The sequence below is a fragment of the Chanodichthys erythropterus genome, chromosome 7 (assembly GCF_024489055.1).
Source record: "Chanodichthys erythropterus isolate Z2021 chromosome 7, ASM2448905v1, whole genome shotgun sequence".
In the NCBI taxonomy this organism is placed as follows: domain Eukaryota; kingdom Metazoa; phylum Chordata; class Actinopteri; order Cypriniformes; family Xenocyprididae; genus Chanodichthys; species Chanodichthys erythropterus.
This window is the reverse complement of record NC_090227.1, coordinates 20,060,571-20,083,379: the sequence shown is the minus strand read 5'-3', so window position 1 is coordinate 20,083,379 and position 22,809 is coordinate 20,060,571. Positions and strand designations below refer to the sequence as shown.

Here is a 22,809-nt window from a genome sequence, read left to right as displayed (position 1 = left end):
TAGTAACCTAGACGTTCCCATTCAGTCAGTCATGTTCGATGTTACTTCGATACTGACGTAATGGGGTCCCGTGGAAAGCGCCATAGCAACTGAACCACGTCACGAGTGTTAGGGAGGCAGATGCTGGCATGCTGAGGCGTGTCAATGCAAGTGCGGCCCATACTCGCAACCCTCCAGCGCCCAGAGTAAGCCCAGGAATGTCTTCCATACCAGTGGGATGGAGAGGACAGGACATTACAGTGGAGAGGTCGAAGCTGCTGTTCCTTACCCACGGGGAAGAGTGCTTCGGAACTCAATCCCCCGTTTTCCAGCAACGACAAAAACGCCAGGAAAGCATTCCCCAAGGAGGGGAAAGCTACGGAGACCACACCCTGCCCGAAGGGAGATAATGTGTGGAAGACACATATGGACTGGTCTGAGAACAGTAACGCATATGGAAGATCTCTGATGTAGGTCCTACCTTCCAGAGACGCGGGGAGACACGGACAGCCCGAAGGGTAGGACCTTGTACTGATATGCCCGCCCCTCGAACGCAAACCGTAGGAACGGTCTGTGTCGAGGAAGGATCGAGACATGACAGTACGCGTCCTTCAGGTCTATTGCTGCAAACCAATCCCAGTTTGGATTGGTTTGCATGTGAACGCACGTGAGAATGCGCTTCACCGTGAGCATCTTGAACGGGAGCTTGTGAAGGGCCCGATTCAAGACATGCAGATCCAGGATTGGTCGTAACCCCCCGCCTTTCTTGGGTACTATGAAGTAAGGGCTGTAAAACCCTGACTCCATCTTGGCTTGAGGGACAGGCTCTATTGCGTCCTTCACCAAAAGAATCGCAATCTCCGCCCGCAGGACAGAGGCGTTGGGACCTGTCACCGAGGTGAACAGAACGCCGCTGAACCTGGGGGGAAGCCTGGCGAACTGAATTGCGTAGCCGAGTCTGATTGTCCGAATGAGCCAACGGGATGGGTTGGGAAGGCGTAGCCACGCCCCCAAGCTCCGTACGAGTGGAACCATCCGGACAACAGAAGTACCCACGGGGGGGCAGCATGGAGCACTGTGGCCCAACTCGGGACTCACATGGCTCTGAGTGGGCAGGGTGGCGTGGGAAGGCAGTGCGTCCCCGGGGCGCCAAGACCCTGCCTCGCGGCCAGCGGCGGAACAGAAAGAAAAAACCTCCGGGTCTCCCCTCTCAGGGCCGCTTCTTTGCCTTCTTCTTTTTCGAATGCGGTTTGGCGGGCTGGGCGGGGGGCGTGGCCTTCCTGCGGGTGGCTCGAGGAGGATGGGAGGGCTCCAATCTCACAGGAGCTGACTCAGGGCGTGCGCTGTGACCTTCGTCGCCTGGAGGGCGAGGTCGGTCGCCATGCGTAGCTCTTGCAGCAACCCTGGTTCAGCACTACCCTCGTGCAGCTCCTTCAGAGCTTTCGCCTGATGGACCTGCAAGATGGCCATGGCGTGCAGGGCAGAAGCCGCCTGTCCAGCAGCGGAGTAAGCCTTGGCAGCGAGAGTGGCCGTGGTCTTACCCGCTTTGGATAGGAGACGTGGACGATTCCGCCAGGTGGCCGCGGACTGCGGGCACAAGTGCACGTTCCACGTTCCAAGTGCACGTTCCACCTGCGGGATGTCCAAGTACCCCTTGGCGGCTCCACCATCGAGGGTAGTGAGAGTGGAGGAGGCAGAGGACCGTAGTCTGGCAGTGTTAGGTGCCAACCAGGTCTTCTGGAGCTCCTCATGCACCTCCGGGAAGAACGGCACTGGGGCGGGACACGGCTGAGCGCTGCGCCCCGACCCCAGAAACCAGTCATCCAACCGCGAGCGCTCGGGACACGGTGGAGGGTTCCACTCTAGACCGATGCCCGCGGCGGCCCAGGCAAGCATGGCTGTTAGCTCAGAGTCCGCCTCCGACTGAGCAACCATCCCAGAGGGCGGAAGCTCGGAGTCATCGTCGGTCTCTGAACCGTTCAGCCCACTCCCCGATGCAGCGATCGACATCCGATCCTCCTCCGGAGCAGCGAAACTGACGTGGGGCACCCCCGAAGAGACGCGATCTCAACACCAACATGGACATGCCCTCGCAGTGAGGGCATGTACCATCCACGAGCGCTGACTCAGCGTGCAGTCTACCCAGACACGTGAGACAGTGGTCGTGGCCGTCAGAGGAGGTCAGAAAACGACTGCATCCAGAAACACACGGACGAAAAGACATCTTGAAAAAGATGCTGATCACCCGTGCTTGCTCTTTCAGTATACCTCACCAGCCGAAGCACCCAGGGACGAGTGCAGCACCCACCGCTGAGCGTGCCTTCCCACCAGCTGGAGATACACGAGCAGCCACCGGAACAAACAGTTGATAGCAATTAAAAGTGTTGTTTTTCTGGAACTGTCCTGTAGCAATTATAATTGCTGTTTGCTCTTTTTTGAAGAAATTCACTCTTGAAGAGGTGAATGGAAGATCCGATCTGATCGGCTCCGAAGCAAAAGTATGAATGAAGGTGAGTATGTCAGCCCTATTTATACCCGGATGCCGGGGGAGGGGCCTGGCATGTAAATCTCACAGGCCAATTCCCATTGGCTTGTTTTGTATCCTTGGAGGTGATTGGAGTTCTCAAATGAGCTCCACCACCTCAGGGTGGAGACTCCATTCCCCGGGCCTCGGCCCCTGCCTCAACTGTAAGGGTTCTGTCACTTCGGTCTAGTTTATTTCTTGGTTTTGTGACAGAGCTCTGACACTCCCGTTCTTGTTATGTTTTTGTGTGAGCGTACAGTCTCGTGTGTTCTCGGGGCTGTGCGCTCTCTTGTCTGCGTGCCTTGTTTCATGTTGGGAGCGTGGCGTTCGGATCCCTCGAGGGCCGCCTGGGCATGCTCCGCTCCCAGACAAACAACACAGAGCTCGTGTGTATCCCCACCCGTGAAGTAATGAAGGTAGGGAGAAGCACACGGTCTGATGCTGTTTGCTCACCATTATAGTGTCTTCTATATAGATATATATGTGGTGTAATACTGATACTCTTGTTCTCAAACAAAGGAGATCGTTTCTGTATATGTAAATGACAGACAACACCAAATAAGACACACAATAACACAGAGCGCTTGCTGAAGACACAGAAGCTGGCGTTCTTTGTTCTCAGGAGTGCTTTATAGTTTCCTGGTCAGTGACGTCACCCGCACTGACGTCCCGTCACACTGTTGGTTCAGTTTCACGAGTGCTTCAAGACAAAACACGCAGAGGCATTCCCAAAGCGACTATGCAGCGTCGATGTTCCCATGAAAGGGAACTATATGTATTGTGAAAAGCATTATACAAATAAATGTGAATTGAATTGTGAATTGATAAATCACACAAAGATATATAATACTTGTGTTGAGGATAAAAGTTTAATGATTTTTATAAATCAATTTACATGCTAGTGTGTTTGTGAATTTGATCAGTAATATATATATATATGTTTAATAATCTATTAAAAAACTGTTTTACTAGAGACATTTTATTTTATTTCTCAATGGGTTTTGAATATGTTTTTCCAATTACATGTTGCTTTGTATTTTGTTCAGGCTTACACAGGATGATATAACATTTAGGTGCAAATATACAGAATAGTAAACTAAAACTTGATGATAAAATTGCAAATATCTCCACAGCTACAGTAAATTTTCCAGGAGAACTGACATAAGCTGGAATAAATGTGATCCATACAGCACAGAATATGAGCATACTGAATGTTATGAATTTGGCTTCATTGAAGTTATCAGGCAACCTGCGAGCCAGAAAAGCCAGAATGAAGCACAAGACAGCCAGTAGACCAATATAACCCAGCACAGCCCAGAAACCTATAGTAGATCCCAGACTGCACTCAATAATGATTTTTTCCTTATAATATTTCATATTTTTGTAGGGAAATGGAGGAGATATTGTTAGCCAAAGCACACAGATAAGAAACTGTATAAGTGTAAAGGCAAGAACACTGAGTCGTTGTTGTGTAGGGCCGAACCATTTCATGATATTACTTCCTGGAAGTGTAGCTTTGAAAGCCATTAACACCACTATTGTTTTCCCCAAAACACATGAGATACAAAGGACAAAAGTGATCCCAAATGCTGTATGACGCAACATACAGGACCACTCAGTGGGCTGACCAATGAAAGTAAGTGAACAGAGGAAACACAGAGTTAAAGAGAAGAGCAGCAGGAAGCTCAACTCTGAGTTGTTGGCTTTTACTATGGGGGTGTCCTTCTTGCTGTAAAACAGGATGGCCACCAGCACAGTTAATCCTACTCCAAACAATGAGAAAATTACTAGCACTACACCCATAACTTCTGTGAATGACAGAAACTCTACAGCCTTTAAAACACATTTATTTTTCTTAGCATTAGGCCAGTATTCCCCTGGACACTGTTTGCAGTTATTTGAATCTGGAAAGAAATTCATGTAGTCAGAGAGAAAAGGAAATTTATGTAATTGATGAACTCATTTGATAAGAAACAGCATCCTTAACAGTGAGAACAACTAACCACATTTCTTTGAAACTTAAAGAAGGGCTGAAGATTACCTGTCTCATTACTGATTTCTCCTTCTGCACATGAAATACAGTCATAACAGCAGACAGGTCTTCCTTTCTGTGCAGCCTTCCTAGTGCCAGGAGGACAGCTCTCACTGCACATGGATCTTGGCTTCTGTGTGTTTAAAAAAATAAAAAATAAATAAATACAAAAAAAAAAATCCAATTCTTATTAATGTCATTATGTGTTTCTGACAATTTATCCGATAAATAGTTTTTTTTTTTTTTTTTTTTTTTTTTTTTTATGAATAAATTCATTCCGACTGATGAATCGTAGTGTTTACATGAACACCAAATGTCACATTTATATGTCACAAGCTTCTGATCAGATTTAAAGGGTTAGTTCACCCAAAAATGAAAATTCTGTCATTTATTACTCACCCTCATGGCGTTCCACACCTGTAAGACCTTTGTTAATCTTCAGAACACAAATTAAGATATAATTATTGGCGTCAAACCGCCAAACTGCTGAACTCATATGACTTTGGTGCTCCGAACCGCTCATTTGACACAAAAGATTCATAACGCTCTGAAGCTTCCTGAAGCAGTGTTTTGAAATCGGCCATCACTATATAAGTCATTATTTTGTTTTTTTGGCACAACAAAAGTATTCTCGTCGCTTTATAATATTAATATTGAACCACTGTACTCACATGAACTGATTTAAATATGTTTTTAGTTCATTAATGGATCTTGAGAGAGGAAATGTCATTGCTGGCTATGGAGGCCTCACTGAGCCATTGGATTTCAACAAAAATATCTTAATTTGTGTTCTAAAGATTAATGAAGGTCATACAGGTGTGGAATGGCATGAGGGTGAGTAATAAATGACATAATTTTCATTTTTGGGTGAACTAACCCTTTAATCTTTTGAGTTTCCCGTTGTTGTCACATAACCATCCTCCTTTTCTTTGTTTTAAACACCAGACTTAATATTTATCTATATTTTTGAGCCGTGCTACATGTATTTATCAAGCTGTAAAAGAGCCCCTTCCTGTGCCCAAAACCAGTCTGTGGATGAGAGTCTGAAACAAGGACTGGTGGGATGATGTCCTGCTTCACTTCACAGACGGTGAGTGGAAAGAGAATTTCAGAATGACAGGACACTCATTTAGGTTTTAGTACATTTACTTAGGTCTCATAAAGTAGTATCATTGGTTGTTTGTTTTTGTTTGTTTTTTTCTCCATAAATGTCAATTCAAGTAGTAACTTTTTTAGTTTTTAATATTATATTCTCTCAATTTAACTTAACACCATTTTAGAAACACTTTATTTACCTCCAGCTGTCCTCCTGCCCAGATTATGTTTTTAGTATTGAGCACAAAGCGCTGGTCAGGGGGCAGTGAGGCATCATAGTATCCCACTGGTTTAAAATGGAATGATCCATTTGAATCCTGCTGCCAGTTCACGACTTCATAATGGGCTACTGTGGCACCAGTGCTGTCAAACCACACATGATCTTCAAACTTTACGGTAAAATTTACTTTTTTGAGAGCCTCAACCACCTAATAAAAAAGATAGTTTTGGCATATTATCACTATTTTAGGTATTTTAACACATTTTTTAAAAAAGTTCTCTTTTCCCCTATTTCTATCTGTATGCTATTTTTACCTGTTGTGGTTGTATTGTCAGGCTTTTCTCACAACCTTCTTGTTCTTTGCACTTGAGTAGACTGTGTAGTGAATGAGCCACAGCATAAACTGCTTTGTAGACATGGCTTGAATATCTGTGGTCAGGCACATCTTCATTGTAGTTTTTCAGAACAAGTAGATCCTGATATCTGCTGCAGCTTAATGCATACTGAGAAGAATTCCCTTGCTTCTGTGAGCATGGGAAAGCTGTATCCCAGAATGCTTTTGTAACATAATCTGAAAACCCTTCAATATTGATTTTTCTCAGTGCAAGACCCAGTGATCCTCCCAGTGAACCAAAACTATTTGGAGTTATGTAATTTTTTGAAGTTATCCATCCCTCTACTCCAATTATTTGAAAGCCTGTAATATTCTGAATACTCAGCTGTTCAATAAGTAAGCCCATCTCAAGAAATGAAACAAATGCAACAATCACTTTTGCAGTGCTTTTTGTAATTGTATGTACTACTTTTTTTAGTTTTTCTGGCTCTGTTCGGTAGAATTTTACAGAATACTCCACACAAATCCCCTCCTTCTGGGCTGTATTCAGAAATATGGCCATTCCATAGTTCCCATAGTCATTGTCACTGTTCACAGCTCCCACCCAGGACCATCTTAAGTGCTTGACTATGTATGCAAGTGCTCTGCCTTGGTGGTAATCACTAGCAATAGTCCTGAAGAATGAGGGGTGATCTTTCCTATTGCTGAGACATTCACATGAGGCTGAGTGACTTATCTAGAGAGAAAGAGAGAGAGAGAGAGAGAGAGAGAAAAAAGAGCAAACAGTGAAACAGTCATTTGTATGATGATTATGTCAAACTTTTATTCTTACTCTTACCACTGGGATTTTAAAAGGTCCTGTAGTTCTGGACAGAATCACTGTGGCAGAGGACTCTGTTTCTCCTATGATACCATGTATAGAAGATTGCCCATTGCATGTCTCCCCTGCTACAAAGTCTGGACCATTCATCAATCCCATAGTTGCACTCATAGAAGACAGTCTTGAACCACAAGTATCATAAATTCGATAGCCAATAGAAACATTTGGAAGCACACTTTCACTTCTGTTAATCTCCTCAATGGCAAATATCATTATCTGAGCCAGACGAAAATCTCTTAGATTCACACTATGAAAATATTAAACAGAACAAATAAATAATGTGACAAAGAACAATATTTGCATTGTATATATATATATATATATATATATATATATATATATATATATATATATATATATTGCATATTCATTCATAAAAGACAATGATATTACAAAATTGTATTAGTCCGTTGTAATCAATTTGTAATCAACGACTTTTTAGATACAATGTAGTGCATTTTAATTTTAAACATGTTTAAGTTAAGTATATTGTCTGCTCTATTTTTTCTCAATATTACCAATGTAACAAACCTGGAGCATGATAAAGGCTGGGGCTTTTGCTTAAACTCAAATGAAGGTAAAGTTTCTTTACTGTGAATTGCAAAAATTCCCCCAATAGTTACATCTCCATCCTTGGAAAGTAGTGGGTTCTTAGGATCTCCCATCATTCGGCAAAGTGTGCTTTCTGCCTCTGTATAAAGGTGATGGAAAAGAAGGAGTTGGTAAAGAAAGAGAATCATTCCAAAGATTGAGCAGCTACCAAATGCAATTGACCTGAGACAGTATTTGCACTGTTATAGACCTAATTAATATGGTTGAATGATTGAGAGCGTAGCATTGGCCCTGGACATGAGTAAACTATGATAGAGTTTTGTCAGAAGGCATTATGCAGGGGCAGTTCAAGGATTTGATCGTCAGGGGGGCTTAGCCCTCAGTGAGAATCTGTAGCAAGAGACCATCGCCTAAATGGTGCCTCTTTAACTCGGCACCACTATATTAATATATAGTAAGTCTACTCAAATTGGTACTAAGTCAATACATATTTTTTAATACATTTTTAAGCCCCCCTTTTAATCTTTTGCAAATGTTTGTCAATGTTTTTTAAAATTATATATTGATGATACCACTCTTTCTGCAGTAGCTACACTTCAAACTGGTACACATTTAGGCTTCTGTTTGACTAACAGAAAATTGTCTTCATATTATTATTAACAACTGTCACTATTAACTAGCTAAAAAAAAAAAAAATGGAATCAGGTCTAAACACTAAGACAGCACTTTTATTTATTCAGATACAGAAGTAACATTTTTGTATTTTATTTTACCTTTCTTTTTGTCAGAGTTGAAAACTCCAACAGTCTTCTTTAATTTAACAGAAACCCCGACAATTTTTGTCAAGCTGCAGAGATTTTCCTCATCCTTGTGATGAATCTTTGAACTAGAGAAACGGTGCTTTAACAGGAGCAACACCACGAATGCGGATGCTGCATGCATGTAGGATATAGTCCAATTTGTCACGTTACACTAAATTTATTTGCATTAAAGCCCTTTTTCTCGAAAAGAGTGTTTCCAAACCATTTTCAACATTTGAGGTATTGACATACAATGTATGTGCTAAAGACAAACGTAAAAATATTGTGTCAACATTTGAAATATGTTATTGAAAAAAAAAGGCATTTCCTTTAGCTATAATCGCTAAACATATTGAAGCGTTAAACATTTTTTCGCAAAAAAATCCTGGCTAATGACAGGTCATTAGCCGAAACCTGGAATAACATAACCAAAACACAATGGGTCTCATTCATGAAACATTCGTAAATATACGAGTAAATATGTGAGTGATTTGCGTGTAAACAGACTTTCCCGAAAACTCTCCTCCTGATTCACAAATACTTCCTAAACGTCAGAAGTGATAGTGAAATGTGTGTGTGTTAATGAATTCCAATCAGTCGTAAATGGGACGCGCGTGCACGTTCATTCTCAATTACCATAAATCCCGCCCATTAAATCCGACTGACAACTATATATGGGCATAATTTTATGACACCAAATTAAGGATTTTGGCCATTTTTTAGGAAACAAGTTCCATAGTTTGCCCAGCCCTATTGAAATCAATTCATTATTTGATTAAAGTGCTCCGTTTGCAGATGCTATAGGTGCGTTCACACGGCCTCGTAATTCCTGTAGTTACAAGATCCTCGTAGAGTTCGTAATTACAGTTTGTAAGCTGGGAGTTTTCTGAAAGCTCCCACATGTAACATGTGGCCACTATACTACCACCTGACCGCTGTAGATTGATTTATTAGGCGTTGATAGTGGTGCCATGGAAACGCATAATTTCCAGTCCAAGGACCAAAAGGACGTGAACAGCTCCGAATATAACGTCATTTCAAGATAGCGGTAAATACAAGGTGACGTGAACGCAGCTTATTACTGCTCTCACAACAAAAGTAAAAAGAAAAAACGTATGTGATTACTAATATATATATATATATACATATATATATACACATATATATACACATGTGGGGTACCTTTATACAATTGTGTGTAATAAGTCATTTTGATAACTTTTTTATCCAAATAAGCATTGTACTAATCTTTATTCCTCTTGAATGAGATACAAGTGTGTTTAGTTTCATTTCATTTCCACCTGTCCTTCTGAACCAGCTGTTTTGCATGTACATTCAATTTCTGCTGTTTTTGCTCTTCCTGCTCCGTATTGCGCTACTGCCCCTTCTGGGGCTTGGCCCAAAATTGCTGCTTGCAGCTATATTTTGATTTGGTGCTTTTCACCTCTGTGTTACTACAGAGACGGCTCGGAGGCAGATGTAAAAGCAAGTAAAGTATATTTATTGATATCAGCAGAGAATAGGGTGAAAATATGGCAAATACTGAAACTTGAGGTGTTGATAGAAGAATGATACTGTCCTTTGTTGATTGTAGGAAGAGACTGGATGAACACGCTGGAGACTGGAGACAGGGAATACTCACACACAGTTGGAGAAGCACATAAGGAATACTGGAGACACTGGAGACACTGGAGACACTGGAGACACTGGAGACACTGGAGACACTGGAGACACTGGAGACACTGGAGACACTGGAGACACTGGAGACACTGGAGACACTGGAGACAGGTAAGTAGCAAGTAGGAGTCCTTGAGGTAAGTACACATGTAGCTGTGGTACGAACGAGACCAGACAGTGACTGTATGTGAGTGTGGGGTTTTTAAGGTAGTGGTGATTGCTGTGCTGATGACGTGCAGGTGGCGGTGATTAGTACTCCGGTGATTGAGTGCGTGGGTATTGGAGGGAGGTGGAACCTGATGTGTCTGTGACACTCTGACCCTAAATTATATTTATTTACTACTGCATGGGATAGCGATAGGGTATACAACTCGCCAGCATGCAAACTAATAGACTAATAGATATAATAGAAATATATTTAAAATACTGAGTTCCATACTTAATACAATTTAAACTAACTAAATCAAATATATAGTTCCACAGTCTTGGTATCTATTGGTGGAGTGCTTGCTATATAGTAGTTTCTGCTTATCCTCACTAAATTCTGGGAAATTCTGGATTCGGGGCTGGGCAATCACATCTACTGCTTAGCCTTCTACAAAACATCAAACCATGCCTTTGTTTTAAGAGGGTGTTACAGTCTGCATTGACATAGGGATAAATACAAGCATTATCAGCAGCTACACGTTCAAATCTAGTAGCAGCAAGCTTTACATAATATATAGCGACTAAACATAGTACATGAGGATGTTCAGAGAAATGGCCTTCTCGCATATATACCTTCAACTGAACTTATTATTTGCTCAACTTCCAACACACTCCAAGGCTGGTTCAGTCAACCTAGTGTGTTCTGGAACTGGTTCAGCTGACGTGCATTAGGATATTGCTCCATTATCTCTGTTCTAATGACATAAACTTTCAATGGGACTGTACGATTTTCCAGTGATAAAGGTTGCTAAATCTTCATACTATTTGCTCAGGTGGTCCGGGAGATTTTTTTTCAATCTCTTAGCTTGCGATGCGTCCATCTTGTTAAAACACTTATGCACATTCTAATCTGACACATTCGCACCTTTTGACTGTAATCTAGCCATTAGGTTTAGGCATTCAGTGTTAAACAGTTGGTGTGTAGCAGGCATACATAGTCTTAAAGGCATTAGAGCCAAGCTTAAGCAAACTACCAGTAAATATATATATATATATATATATATATATATATATAAATATATATATATATATATATATATATATATATATATATATATATATATTAAATCTGCTTCTTCAATTCACAGTTTCATCCCTGTGGCTGACTCTGGACCCCAGTGCACCAAGCCTCTGCAACCGTCTACTGAACAGCATAGTAAAGACATTCCTAACAACCAAAGATATTCTTACACACCTGCGCTACAGGTTTCACCACTCAGAAGGAAAGCTCTTGATCCACATTTCATACTTTTCTAGAGGCAGTTCTCACAGCTTGTATAATATAAATAAATAAAATTGTTTGTCTTACATTTAAGCACTCAAAAATGACAGATTTAACAGGTCACACTTTATTATCTAGCATTAATTCTGTTTTGCTCTTCTTTCATGTAACAATCCCTGCAAATTCGGAGATGCAGCTGCTCAGATCCACTGTTTAGACAAAGACAAAAAGATATTTATTAAATGTTATCCACATTATATTTCATCTACAACAGCATTGTGAACTTTTATAACAATGAGTTTGGTCATTAACTTTTAAATGCATCATTATGCAAAGATGAGGAGAGTTATTGCATGAAAGACCCATGACTGGCAGATCAATGTGCGACTACATTTCTCTCCTAAATGGTAGGAAATTAAATTTAATTGAATGTGGAGGATTTTAACTGTGACAAGATAATTGACAGGGCCATTTTGCAGGTTTGCGTAACTAAGCGGCAGAATGTCCGTTAAAGACGCAATTATGACGAAGTAGTATGTCCCTGTCATGATCACCATCTGCCCCTGTCACGCCCTGGACTACATCTCCCACGATCCTCTCTGCCAGTCACATGTTCTCTCCTCGTTAATCACCACACCCAGCTTCAGCTCATTACACGGACTATAAAGGACTCATACACACCTCACCTCACCGCTAGGTCTTGTTTTCACTTGTGTTACACTACCAAGTGTTTCTCCTGTCTCTCTGTCTGTTCCGGTTCCCGTTACTGATCCCCGTCTGGTTCTGCTGTTCTGTGATTGATCGCTGCCTGCCTTTTAACTACCGTCTGTTATCTGACTACAATTTCGCTTAGCCCTTGCTGTTCCTGTTTGCCACTGCTTAGACCCTGCATGTACGACCACGCTCAACATTTAATAAAGCTTTGCAATTGGATCTCTGCCTCAGTCCCGTTTCGTTACAGTCCCAAAGCTTGCATACTCTTCTGCTACACACTCAAAAGTATGTACTTTTTCTTTACAAAAACAGTACATACTTTTAGGACGTAGTATAAGTAGGCGAATTGGGACACAGCAAGTGATACCCTGCGTTCCAATGTCCATACTATCCATCCTAAATAGTATGTGAGATTAAAATAAGTGTGTCCCAAAGCATAGTATGTTGAAAAGAGTATGCCAAAAGTCCCCGGATGGTCTACTATTTCCGGTAGATTTTCGAAGTGTGGATCCGTGCACACTATAGAGGCTAATATTGCCCACAACCCATTGCGCATTGGAAGAGGATTCAGTTCAGAACTACAAACACGAGAATACGCGCGATCGACGCTGAGAGATTTGAGTGACTAATAATCAGTTTAACCTGATAGAAAATATATATTTAATGTTACCCGTGTTATTTTTCATCTGCAAATACCAATGTGGGCTTTTATAAAGATCCGAATGGCCATTAACTTTTAAATGCATCATTATGTATTAATATGAGGACAGTTCTCCACATGAAAGACCCGCGACTGCAGATCAACGTGCTGTATTTCTCTCCGATACGGTAGGAAATTAGCTAAATGAAATGTGGAGGATGCAAGATGATTGACAGGCCAGTTTACGGTGACAGGATGCGACAGAGAGAATTGACGCGATTGTATGACGTGTTAGTATGTCCCAAAGCTTGTCTACTCTTTTGCTACACACTCAAAAGTAAGTACTTTTTGTTCACAGAAAGAGTACATACTTTTAGGGCGTAGTACAAGTAGGCGAATTGGAACGCTACAATAGTGACAATAGTCCGGGGTGGAGTGCCCTCTGTTGGCTATCAAGGGCACTCCAGCAGGTGATCATGATAGATAAAGCACAGTATATTTTAAAATGTAGGATTTAAAGTTTGTAGATCGCATCTAGACACTTCAGAAGATCACACAGCTGGATTTGATTAAATCTACAAGGTTTGTGAAATTAAATGTTTGCTGTATTTGCTGAATGTTGATGGTAATTATAGCCTTTAGTAGACGGTAATTTATAGCTTTTGCCTTTCTGTAACTAATAATATAAAAGCAAATGCTATACTTTCTCACATACCATTTACTTGCTTTGCGTTGTGGTGGTCAGGCAAAATAAATAAAAAAATTCAGTACGTTCACATTTGAGTCATCTATTTTGTGTCCACTTTTTCCTTCACACTTGCCTTGTTTTCGCTATCAGACTAACTGTGCATGCCCACTTGTGCGGAGGGAGTGTTTTTAATTCATTCCTATGGAAATTAACTTTCCACTTAACTTTCATGGGAATGAATTGAAAACACCTCAGGTTACGTATGGTTCATACATGGTTCCCTGAGAGGGAACGAGATGCTGCGTCAAGCGCTTTGGGAATGCCTCTGCGTGATTGCATCGTGAAGCACATGTGAAATCAGTCCAATGGCATGACGGAACGTCATAGGTGGGTGACGTCATGACCAGGAAACTATAAAGCACACCTGACCCAAACAGAGTTAGCTTCTGAAAGGTCGAAGTAAGTCAATTACAGGCATGCCGGGAGTATGGCAATGTGACACAGCACCTCTCTCCCTCTCAGGGAACCATGGTTACATATGTAACCCAAGATGTTTCCTTTCAAGGGAACTCGCGCTGTGTCAAACACTTTGGAAACAAAATACCCATGTCGTCATAAGACCAAGTGCCTGCCTGTGTGAAATTGTGATGCACACACTAAGACATGAGCTCTCATGACCCCGGGATCGAGGCCAGGTCCAGGTTATAAAACCTGATGAACCTGTGTGGAGAGGACCATCCTGCCGCATCACACACCTTCTGAAGGGAGACTCCAGAAAGCAAAGCCAAAGAGGCAGCCATACTCCAAGTAGAGTGAGCTCGGACCATAAGAAGTGATGGTTGGCCAGCCAAATCGCAGGCAAGTGAGATAGCCTCAACTATCCACTTACTTAAGGTTTGTTTAGATGCAGGGTGCCCTTTACGTGGGGACCTGGAACCAAATAACTGATCAGTTTTACGCTCTGTGGACGTAAGCATCTAAAGCCCTGACAGGACAGAGCAGATTGAGTTTTTCCTGGTCTGGATCTTGGAATGGAGGAGGACAAAAAGCCTGTAGCATAATAGGGCCCACCACATTAGTGGGAACTTTAGGAACATAGCCTTCCAGAGGAAACAAGAAGGCTTTAACCATGCCCGGAGTGAATTCCTAGCAAGAAGGAGAGACCGAAAGAGCTTGAAGGTCTCCAATTCTCTTAAGAGATGAAATGGCAAAAAGAAACAGAGTCTTGAGAGTGAGGAACTTCTCATGAAACTCTTCGATGGGTGATCGGAGCCGTGGACAGGCCTTCCAAAACTATGGCCAAATCCCAAGTCGGAACTCTCTGACGTGCTGCAGGTCTTAGCCTCAAAGTACCACAGAGGAAGCGAGTTACCCACAGGTGTCTTCCAACTGAAGCACCCTCTAAAGGGGTGTGGTAAACAGAAATGTCCACCACATACACCCTCAAAGTGGATGAGGATAACCCTGATGAGAACTTATCTTGAAGGAACTCCAGAACTGTACTAACCGGGCAGTTACCAGGATCCAACATACAACCTCTACACCATGAAGAGATGGACTGGAGTATGGTCTCCACTACCTTGGTAGGGAGACCTGAAACTATAAGCTGGGCCCCCTCAGAGGCCATGCACACAGTTTCCACAACTCTGGCCGGGGGTGAAGGAGAGAATCTCGAATGGAGAGCCATTGAGGAGAGAAATCAGGTCCGAGAACCACACTTGGCCCAGCCAGAATGGGGCTATTAACAGCATCTGGACCCAGTCCAGCCACAGGCTTATTTTCGCAAGAGAGTCTATACTTCATGTTCCATAACCAGAGCCTGCTCGGGGTTCACCTCAGTGAACAAAACTCAGTTGAACCTGGGCGGTCGCAACCTAAACTGAATTATGTACCCAAATTATATTATGTGCAGGACCCATTGAGATACATTTGGCAGATGTTTCCACAGTGCCAGAAAATCTGCTAAGGGTATCAGTCTCGCGAGACTGACCTCTGGTGTCTGGTGTGCAACCAGCTCAGCCCTGGGACCTGATAGCGGTGGGGAAGGAACATTTGGAATGCCGCCACCTGTTTCTTGGCTTCCTGAAACCTCTCGACAACTGTGTTAACTGAGTCACCAAAAAGGCCAGGTAGTGTGAGGGGCATCTAAAAGATAAGATCTATCACTGTCTTTCATAACAGTGAGGTTGAGCCACAAATGCCTCTCCGTGGCTACCAGGGCTGCCATAGACCGCCCGATTTACTTGGCGGTCTCCTTGGTAGTGTGGAGAGATAAATTGGTAGCTTTACAAAGCTCAACGAAAAACTTGCGATTGACTTTCCCATCCTCATCAAGATCCTTTAGCAGGACTTATGTCCTTGGTAGTTAGGACTTGTTAAGTTCGAGAACGGACTCCGGTGGACGGGAGGACGCAAGCCCTGTGATTCTGCAAATGGCACAGCAGCATACTTAATAACGTCACTCAGCTCACTCTGTCTACTCTGGTTATCTCTGTATATTTTAAACAACAATAAAACAAAATGCGTTATAAAACACCACTCTGCCTCTTTTCGTTTTATTAGGAAAAAAAAAAAACAAACATATATAGCCTCACAAATGTGGTTCAGGATATGCGTTCATCTTCAATGTCAGCATAAATTATTTAGAACAAAACGAAATATTAACCCTCTGGAGTCTGAGGCTGATTTTGGGCCCTGGAGAAGTTTTGACATGCCCTGACATTTGTGCTTTTATCAGTTGGTTATAAACATATTAATGACAAAAGTGTCATTACACTGTATTCAGCACAAACTAGGCTACCATAATATGTGAGGAACATGTATGTACATGTTTGTGTTTTTAAAGGAATAATGTTTATGCGTGGTTATTGAAAAAACAAAAAAAAAAAGTAACTGAAACAATACCTAAAAATGCATACTAAATGTTTTTTCACAAGACTTTTGAGAATTGTATATTTTAGTGTAGAGTTTTTGCTTCAAAATGATGTGGAAATGATCCTCCCTACTCTGACACATAAAACATTGTATTGATTTTAAATTTCTAAGACACTTTTTGTTTAGGTAGGCCATATGCGAAGAGGTGTGACTCTTCATGAATAATGAAGTGATTTACACCTGGGGAGATTAAGACCCTGCCCCTAATGAGCCGCATAATGAGCCATTCAGTCAGGAATGTGACTGAGTCAACTAAGAAAATGCAAAGACAAGACATATCATTGTTTTTTTTCTTTTTTATTTAAAATAAAGTTAACAATATAATCCACATATAAACTAGGGTCAAAGGCACATTTTTTGTGTATACAGGCAAATAAAGGTAAGGTTTATAAAAAAAAGCCCACTTTTACACCCTATACATAACCTGCTTGATCACATATAGATAATCTTTGCAGCCCAATGGTCAGTGAGAGGTGGTGAACAGAGAATCTGAACAGTCACACATCTGTGTGCCATTTTTGAAAACAGTTCAACTGAAGACACAAGTAAATGTCACATGCCTGGCATTTCCAAGGTGTGTCTTGCCTTTTACCAAGCTGTACTTTGCAAAGCATGCAGTTCCGATGACCAGCGGTGGCATTATTCCTTGCATCTGATGTCAGCTCTGCTCCTGGAACCGGTACATGGTCACTTTTGGTCCGTTTTGGAGCTGCTTTCTGTGACGACACACCACAGAGCTCTGCAAATATATTATCATCAAATATGAATCTTATTAATATTATCATCAAATATTATCATCAAATATGATGATTTGCTACTTATGAAACATTTCTGAACAATTGTAAACAATAAATGTTTCTTGAGCTGCAAATCATCATATTAGAATGATTTCTGAAGGATCATGCGACACTGAAGACTGGAGTAATGATGCTGGACATCACAAGAATAAACGACTTTGTGAAATATATTCAAATAGAAAACAGTTATTTTAAATTGTAATAATATTTCACAATATTACTGTTTTTACTGTATTTTTAATTGAATAAATGCAGCCTTGGTGAGCAGACGAAACTTATTTTAAAAACATGAAAAATCTTACAGATTTCAATATAGGCCTACCATATAGTGGGTAAAAGTGTACTTACTCAACTGTGTTGCTGCGTGCCCTCCTAGTGGGAATTGCAGGTGAATGTGAGAGTGATGGATCCACATTCCTAAAAAAAATGTAAAAAAAACCCTGTTATTATTAGCATATAAGATAATACTCTCATACCATTAGCTATGCATAACTGACAGGAAAGTAACAGGTATACAAGCATGCTGTATATGTCTGTCAATTGGCCATTACCGGACAAAGTGTGCGAATGTGTAAACGTTTACAGTCTGCTATATCAGTTAGCACATTTAGCAAATAGCAACATGTTCGCGCATTTCACAACCAAGCATATTTTAGCACATTCACGCCTATCATATACGGTACTTAGATACGCTATATATATATTTATAGATAGATGTAAATATAAGGCAAATATAGATGTACGCTTGTATATAAAAAAAAACACGTCAAATAATTTGAGTATATCAACAGAAAAGCATTCTATTTATAAGCATTTTTATGAGATAAAGTTATATATATATATATATATATATATATATATATATATATATATATATATATATATATAGATAGATAGATAGATAGATAGATAGAAGTAAATATAAGGCAAATATAGATGTACGCTTATATAAATAATTTAAGTAGGCCCTATATCAACAGAAAAGCATTCTATTTATAAGCGTTTTTATGAGATAAAGTTATATATATAGTTATATAGATAGATGTAAATATAAGGCAAATATATGTACGCTTATATAGAAAAAAAAACACGTCAAATAATTTAAGTAAAACTAAATCACTTACTCATCAGAAACTGTATCTTCAGCTGGATCAAGTCGCTCTTCAAAATGCAGACGTTCATCGTCAGAGTCGTGTTCTTCTTCCGAGGAAAGAGTGAACTTCCTCACTGTCCAGGACCATCTGAAGAGCCTGCTCACCTGTGTAGTGTGCCATCTTCCAAACGCGAAGGACAGCGAATGAATCTGATGAAACTTGATGCTTTTTAAGACGCTGTTAGGGGCGTTTACAGTTTGCATAAATCGCCTCAGCACATTATCTTATGAATAGAGCGCTCTGCGCGTGGGCGGGCACACATTAAAGATAATTAGGTCAGACAGGAGAAACAGTACCTCTCTTTACTTTTATACTGATTACATAAAGGGAGAATATTTGTTTTAGAATTTATTTGTTTTGTTTAAAAGTAGACACTTAAAGCTTTCCAAAGACATATCTCTCATGTCCATGTAGCATGTATAAGCCATCTATTTTAGTTACTTTTAGTGACGTTTTAGAACGATGTTTGCAGAGACGGAGACGGCAGGACAGCACACCCTGTATATTTTATTTATTTTTAAAAAGCACAAAGTTTTATTTTGATTGTGAGTGTACACAAAAAAAAGAAGACATTCTATAGTTTCAATTGATATATTACTTATGTCTCTATGACAAAAAATGACGGAGTATTTTAAGTCTGTTTTGCTGCAATGTGAAAAAAAAACTGCAAAACGCGCCGGCGCGTTTTTAGACCTCAGAGTGTTAAACAATCCTGCCTCTTTTCGTTTACATTTCAAAAATATTAAACATTAAATTATGTGCATACTCTGATCTTCACTGTAATAAAATGAAATATAACATAACACACAACCCTGTAAAGAACTCTGGGGCCTGTCCCCCATCCCCCGAGAAGTTCTTAGTTACAAGTTTTATTGTGCTAAAGAATGTGGTTGCCACATGGAAAAGCAGAGAAGAGACACAGGAAACGTGCATCTTTCTTGCATTTTCCCCACAGAACACATACTTTCCTGCATTAATTTATAGACAGACTGTTCTATAAATGAACATGCACATCCCCAGGAAATGGTATCCATTATTACTGTTGTTGTATTGCACTCATTGTATTCACATGTTTTATGATAAATTTAAGGTAACTTCAATTATGCCATGTTTGGTGTCTAGGGGTTTGTATCGAGAAGATTTAAATGCTTGTGTATGTGGTATGTCCATACCTGTGCAACTCATCAGTATTACAAGAATCTTTAACCCTTTCGATCGTGAGTTTAAAATATTCTAACTGTCCCCCCAGAGTGAGTTTTTTTAAGGCGACCGTTATTTTAGAACGTTCGCCTTTAATGTTTCCATAGCGACGCGTCTTGCGTGTCATGAGTGCTGAATGCAGCAACAATAACACTGTATGACAGATGGATCGCTATTATTTTGTTTTTCCTTTTTTATTTAAAATATTCGCAAAATTGCTTACCATGTCATCAACTATCTGATATTCCGATTCTCAAATATGTGTAAGTGAGTGTGCTTTGTCATTTTAAAACCTTTATAAATGATCTTTATCTTGATCTATAATGCGAGATGGGCGCCGCCATCTTAGTTTGCGCTGCAGTTCACAAGAGTCCTGTCAGTCGGATTTACAGCAGGTTAATTCATAATTTTCTTCCGAAATATATGCAAGTAAGTGGCTGGTGAACTGGAAGAATAATAGAGTGAACTTTATAGTTACTTAGGCCCATTATGTGTGTCTGATATGAATAAATGTCGCCAAATTATATTTGTTATTGCTGCTTCCACTGATGTCGGACATCAATGTGTAAATTATAAACGCTTAATGTATTGATTTAATGGTGCTTATGCATATTTAAATGTCTGAAACCTTAAAATAAACATTATGTTCCTGAAAACACTGCATGGCTGTGATATATGACAAGAGCTGCGCGTGTCCGTCTTGTAGACAGAGCGCGAAAGCAGTTTGAATCTGGCAGTTATGTGACGTCGCTGAACGTTCAAAATCCCATATGTTGTACCGTACGCCCAGGGGCACTGAAATAAAAATCCCATATGTGGGACTGTACCGCTCAAAGGGTTAATAGTTCTTCTTCAAGAACTCAGCCATTTAATCTTGCTTGGTCATAAAACCTCTGACAGGAGGTGTGTTGTCGCCCAGAAATACAACCTCTTCATTGGTCACGTCAACCCTAAGAGGTGGGACTTTGGCCAGAGGTTAAAAGCCAGTGCACAACGCCCCTCCCTTTCTCTTTTTCTTGCTTCTTGGACGACTGAAGAGACCCCTTGTTGCTAGGCCTCTTCAGGCCAAGGCCTGTAGGCCTGCAGGCCTCAGCCTACAACCCAGCCATGTGCTCATCTATGACAGAGAGAAAGAACTTTGTTCCCCACTAAGAGTCAAATTAACAGCTTAAGTTGTTTCATAGTACTTCATACTTCAGAAGATAGTAGCAACAACTTCGGACCGAATCATCAAGATTTCTCCTCAGCCTGCAGATCCAATGCTCCTCAGCCTAAAGGCATCTTGCAAGTATCGTACATTTGAACACTAAACAGCGATTTAGTATTGATTTGTAAAACTTACCTTTGTCAGCAAAGGTGTTTTATTACTGAGGAAACTGATGATTCTTTTCCAGATTGTCTTTGACTTTTTCCTATAGCTCCATTTCCGGTTCCACTTCCGGTTCAACTCTATCATTGCTCATTCTTACCTATGTATGTGTGTGACCTGCATGTATGTTATGTGTTTGTTAGTTTAGTTATGTGTTTATGAGTTAGTTAATAAAGATTGTGCACAATACATGTTTGGTTCTGACTATTGCCTCTTAAGTGATTTAGATCCTGACTACATGCTCTGAGTAGTATGGTACAATTAACTCTCTGGAGTCGGGAAACGCGCCAGTGCGTTTTGCATGTTTTTTTTGTTTTTTTTCACATTGCAGCAAAACAGACTTAAAATACTCCGACATAAACAAAATATTAGGGCTGCGCGATACATCGCATGCGACTGTCACGCGCATTTCGTCAGTAAAGCCGGTTTCCTGATTACCCCGAAATCGCCATCACCTGCTTTCAAATGGAACGGCATTTAATAGACAGAGCCGTAGTTTACTGAGAAGCTACGCAATATTGCGTTCATTATCAAAGGTAATTCATCTGCGATAATGAATGTGATATTGCGTAGCTTGTCAGTGAACTACGGCTCTGTCTATTAAATGCCACCTCATTTGAAAGCAGGTGATGGCGATTTCGTGGTAATCAGGGAACCGGCTTTACTGACGAAATGTGCATGACAATCGCATGCGATATATCGCCCAGCCCTACAATATATCAACTGAAACTATAGAATATCTTCTTTTATTTGTGTACACTCAGAGTAAAAACAAAATTGATGTGCTTTTTGCAAAATAAAGAAAACTAACATGATGCGTGATCTGTCGTCTCCCTCTGAACAAAGTCCAATCTGATAGTTCTCAGAAAATAAACTGTAACTTAGTGAATACTAATCACAAAAAAAAATGACTTATGTCTAAAGAAACATTGAAATGTCAGGTTATAAATCGTGTCAAATCGAAAACAAAAATTCTGTGTTTATGTAATCTGTATGAAAAAAGAGCCATGTCAGAAGTCCGTGATTCAGCTTATTATCCGCTAATGCGGCCACGCCCATGGAGTCAGCACTATTCAGACGCAAATCCAGAGGCAATACATGTATACATCGTCTCAATCATGTATTTATTATCTTCAAAAGTGTTTATCCATATGTTAAAGGCATGGTTAGTGACCTCTGGAAGACATGCCGTTAGTTCCTGGAATGTCCTGTTCTTCTTTAGATTAATTTGTGGACTAAATGTGCACAGAGTGCCTTCCGGCTGCAAGTATGAATTTAAAACACAGTGTCCAGCGCTCACAGTGATGACAATAAATATTAAATAATTATTACTCCTCTGTATAGAAAATTGACATAAACATATGAGAATCCGCCAATATTTCTCAAAATGTGCATGCTTTTAAGCTAAAAGCCTATATGAAATGCCACAGAGGTAACATAATTGTTCATACACTTTGCATCACAGAAATACATTATATTTTAAAGTATATAATAGAATACCATTATTTTAAATTGTAATAATATTTCACAGTATTGCTGTTTTTTCTGTATGTTTGACTTGATCACAGAGGGTTTTTTTCACAGCCTACCTGTCTGAAAGAGCTCATTAATATGCAGGTCATTAGAGGTTGTTTTGTCTTTTCAGGTGTGAATTACCTCATTATTCACGATGATTCATGCCTCCACGCATACTGTGTTTCTTGACAAAAAGTGTCTTACAAAAACTAAATCAATATATTACTTTTATATGAACGAGTAGGCAGGATAATTTTTACATCCTTTTGAAGCAAA

The 22,809-nt window shown here is 40.5% G+C and overlaps 1 protein-coding gene and 1 long non-coding RNA gene across 2 annotated transcripts; both read right to left on the bottom strand.

Annotated features, from left to right (window-relative positions):
* Positions 1 to 3,487: 3,487 nt before the first annotated feature.
* Positions 3,488 to 7,804, bottom strand: LOC137022890 (extracellular calcium-sensing receptor-like). The gene is made up of 6 exons (XM_067389360.1): positions 7,596 to 7,804; positions 7,023 to 7,311; positions 6,165 to 6,920; positions 5,831 to 6,058; positions 4,545 to 4,668; positions 3,488 to 4,407 (listed from the first exon to the last, which is right to left on the bottom strand). Exons 1-6 carry the CDS (start codon positions 7,802 to 7,804, stop codon positions 3,488 to 3,490), a joined length of 2,526 nt encoding a protein of 841 aa, XP_067245461.1.
* An 8,460-nt stretch (positions 7,805 to 16,264) lies between these two features.
* On the bottom strand, positions 16,265 to 19,133 carry LOC137023163 (uncharacterized). The gene is made up of 3 exons (XR_010895485.1): positions 18,420 to 19,133; positions 17,644 to 17,712; positions 16,265 to 17,237 (listed from the first exon to the last, which is right to left on the bottom strand). It is a non-coding gene; the product is annotated as an uncharacterized lncRNA (long non-coding RNA).
* Positions 19,134 to 22,809: the final 3,676 nt, after the last annotated feature.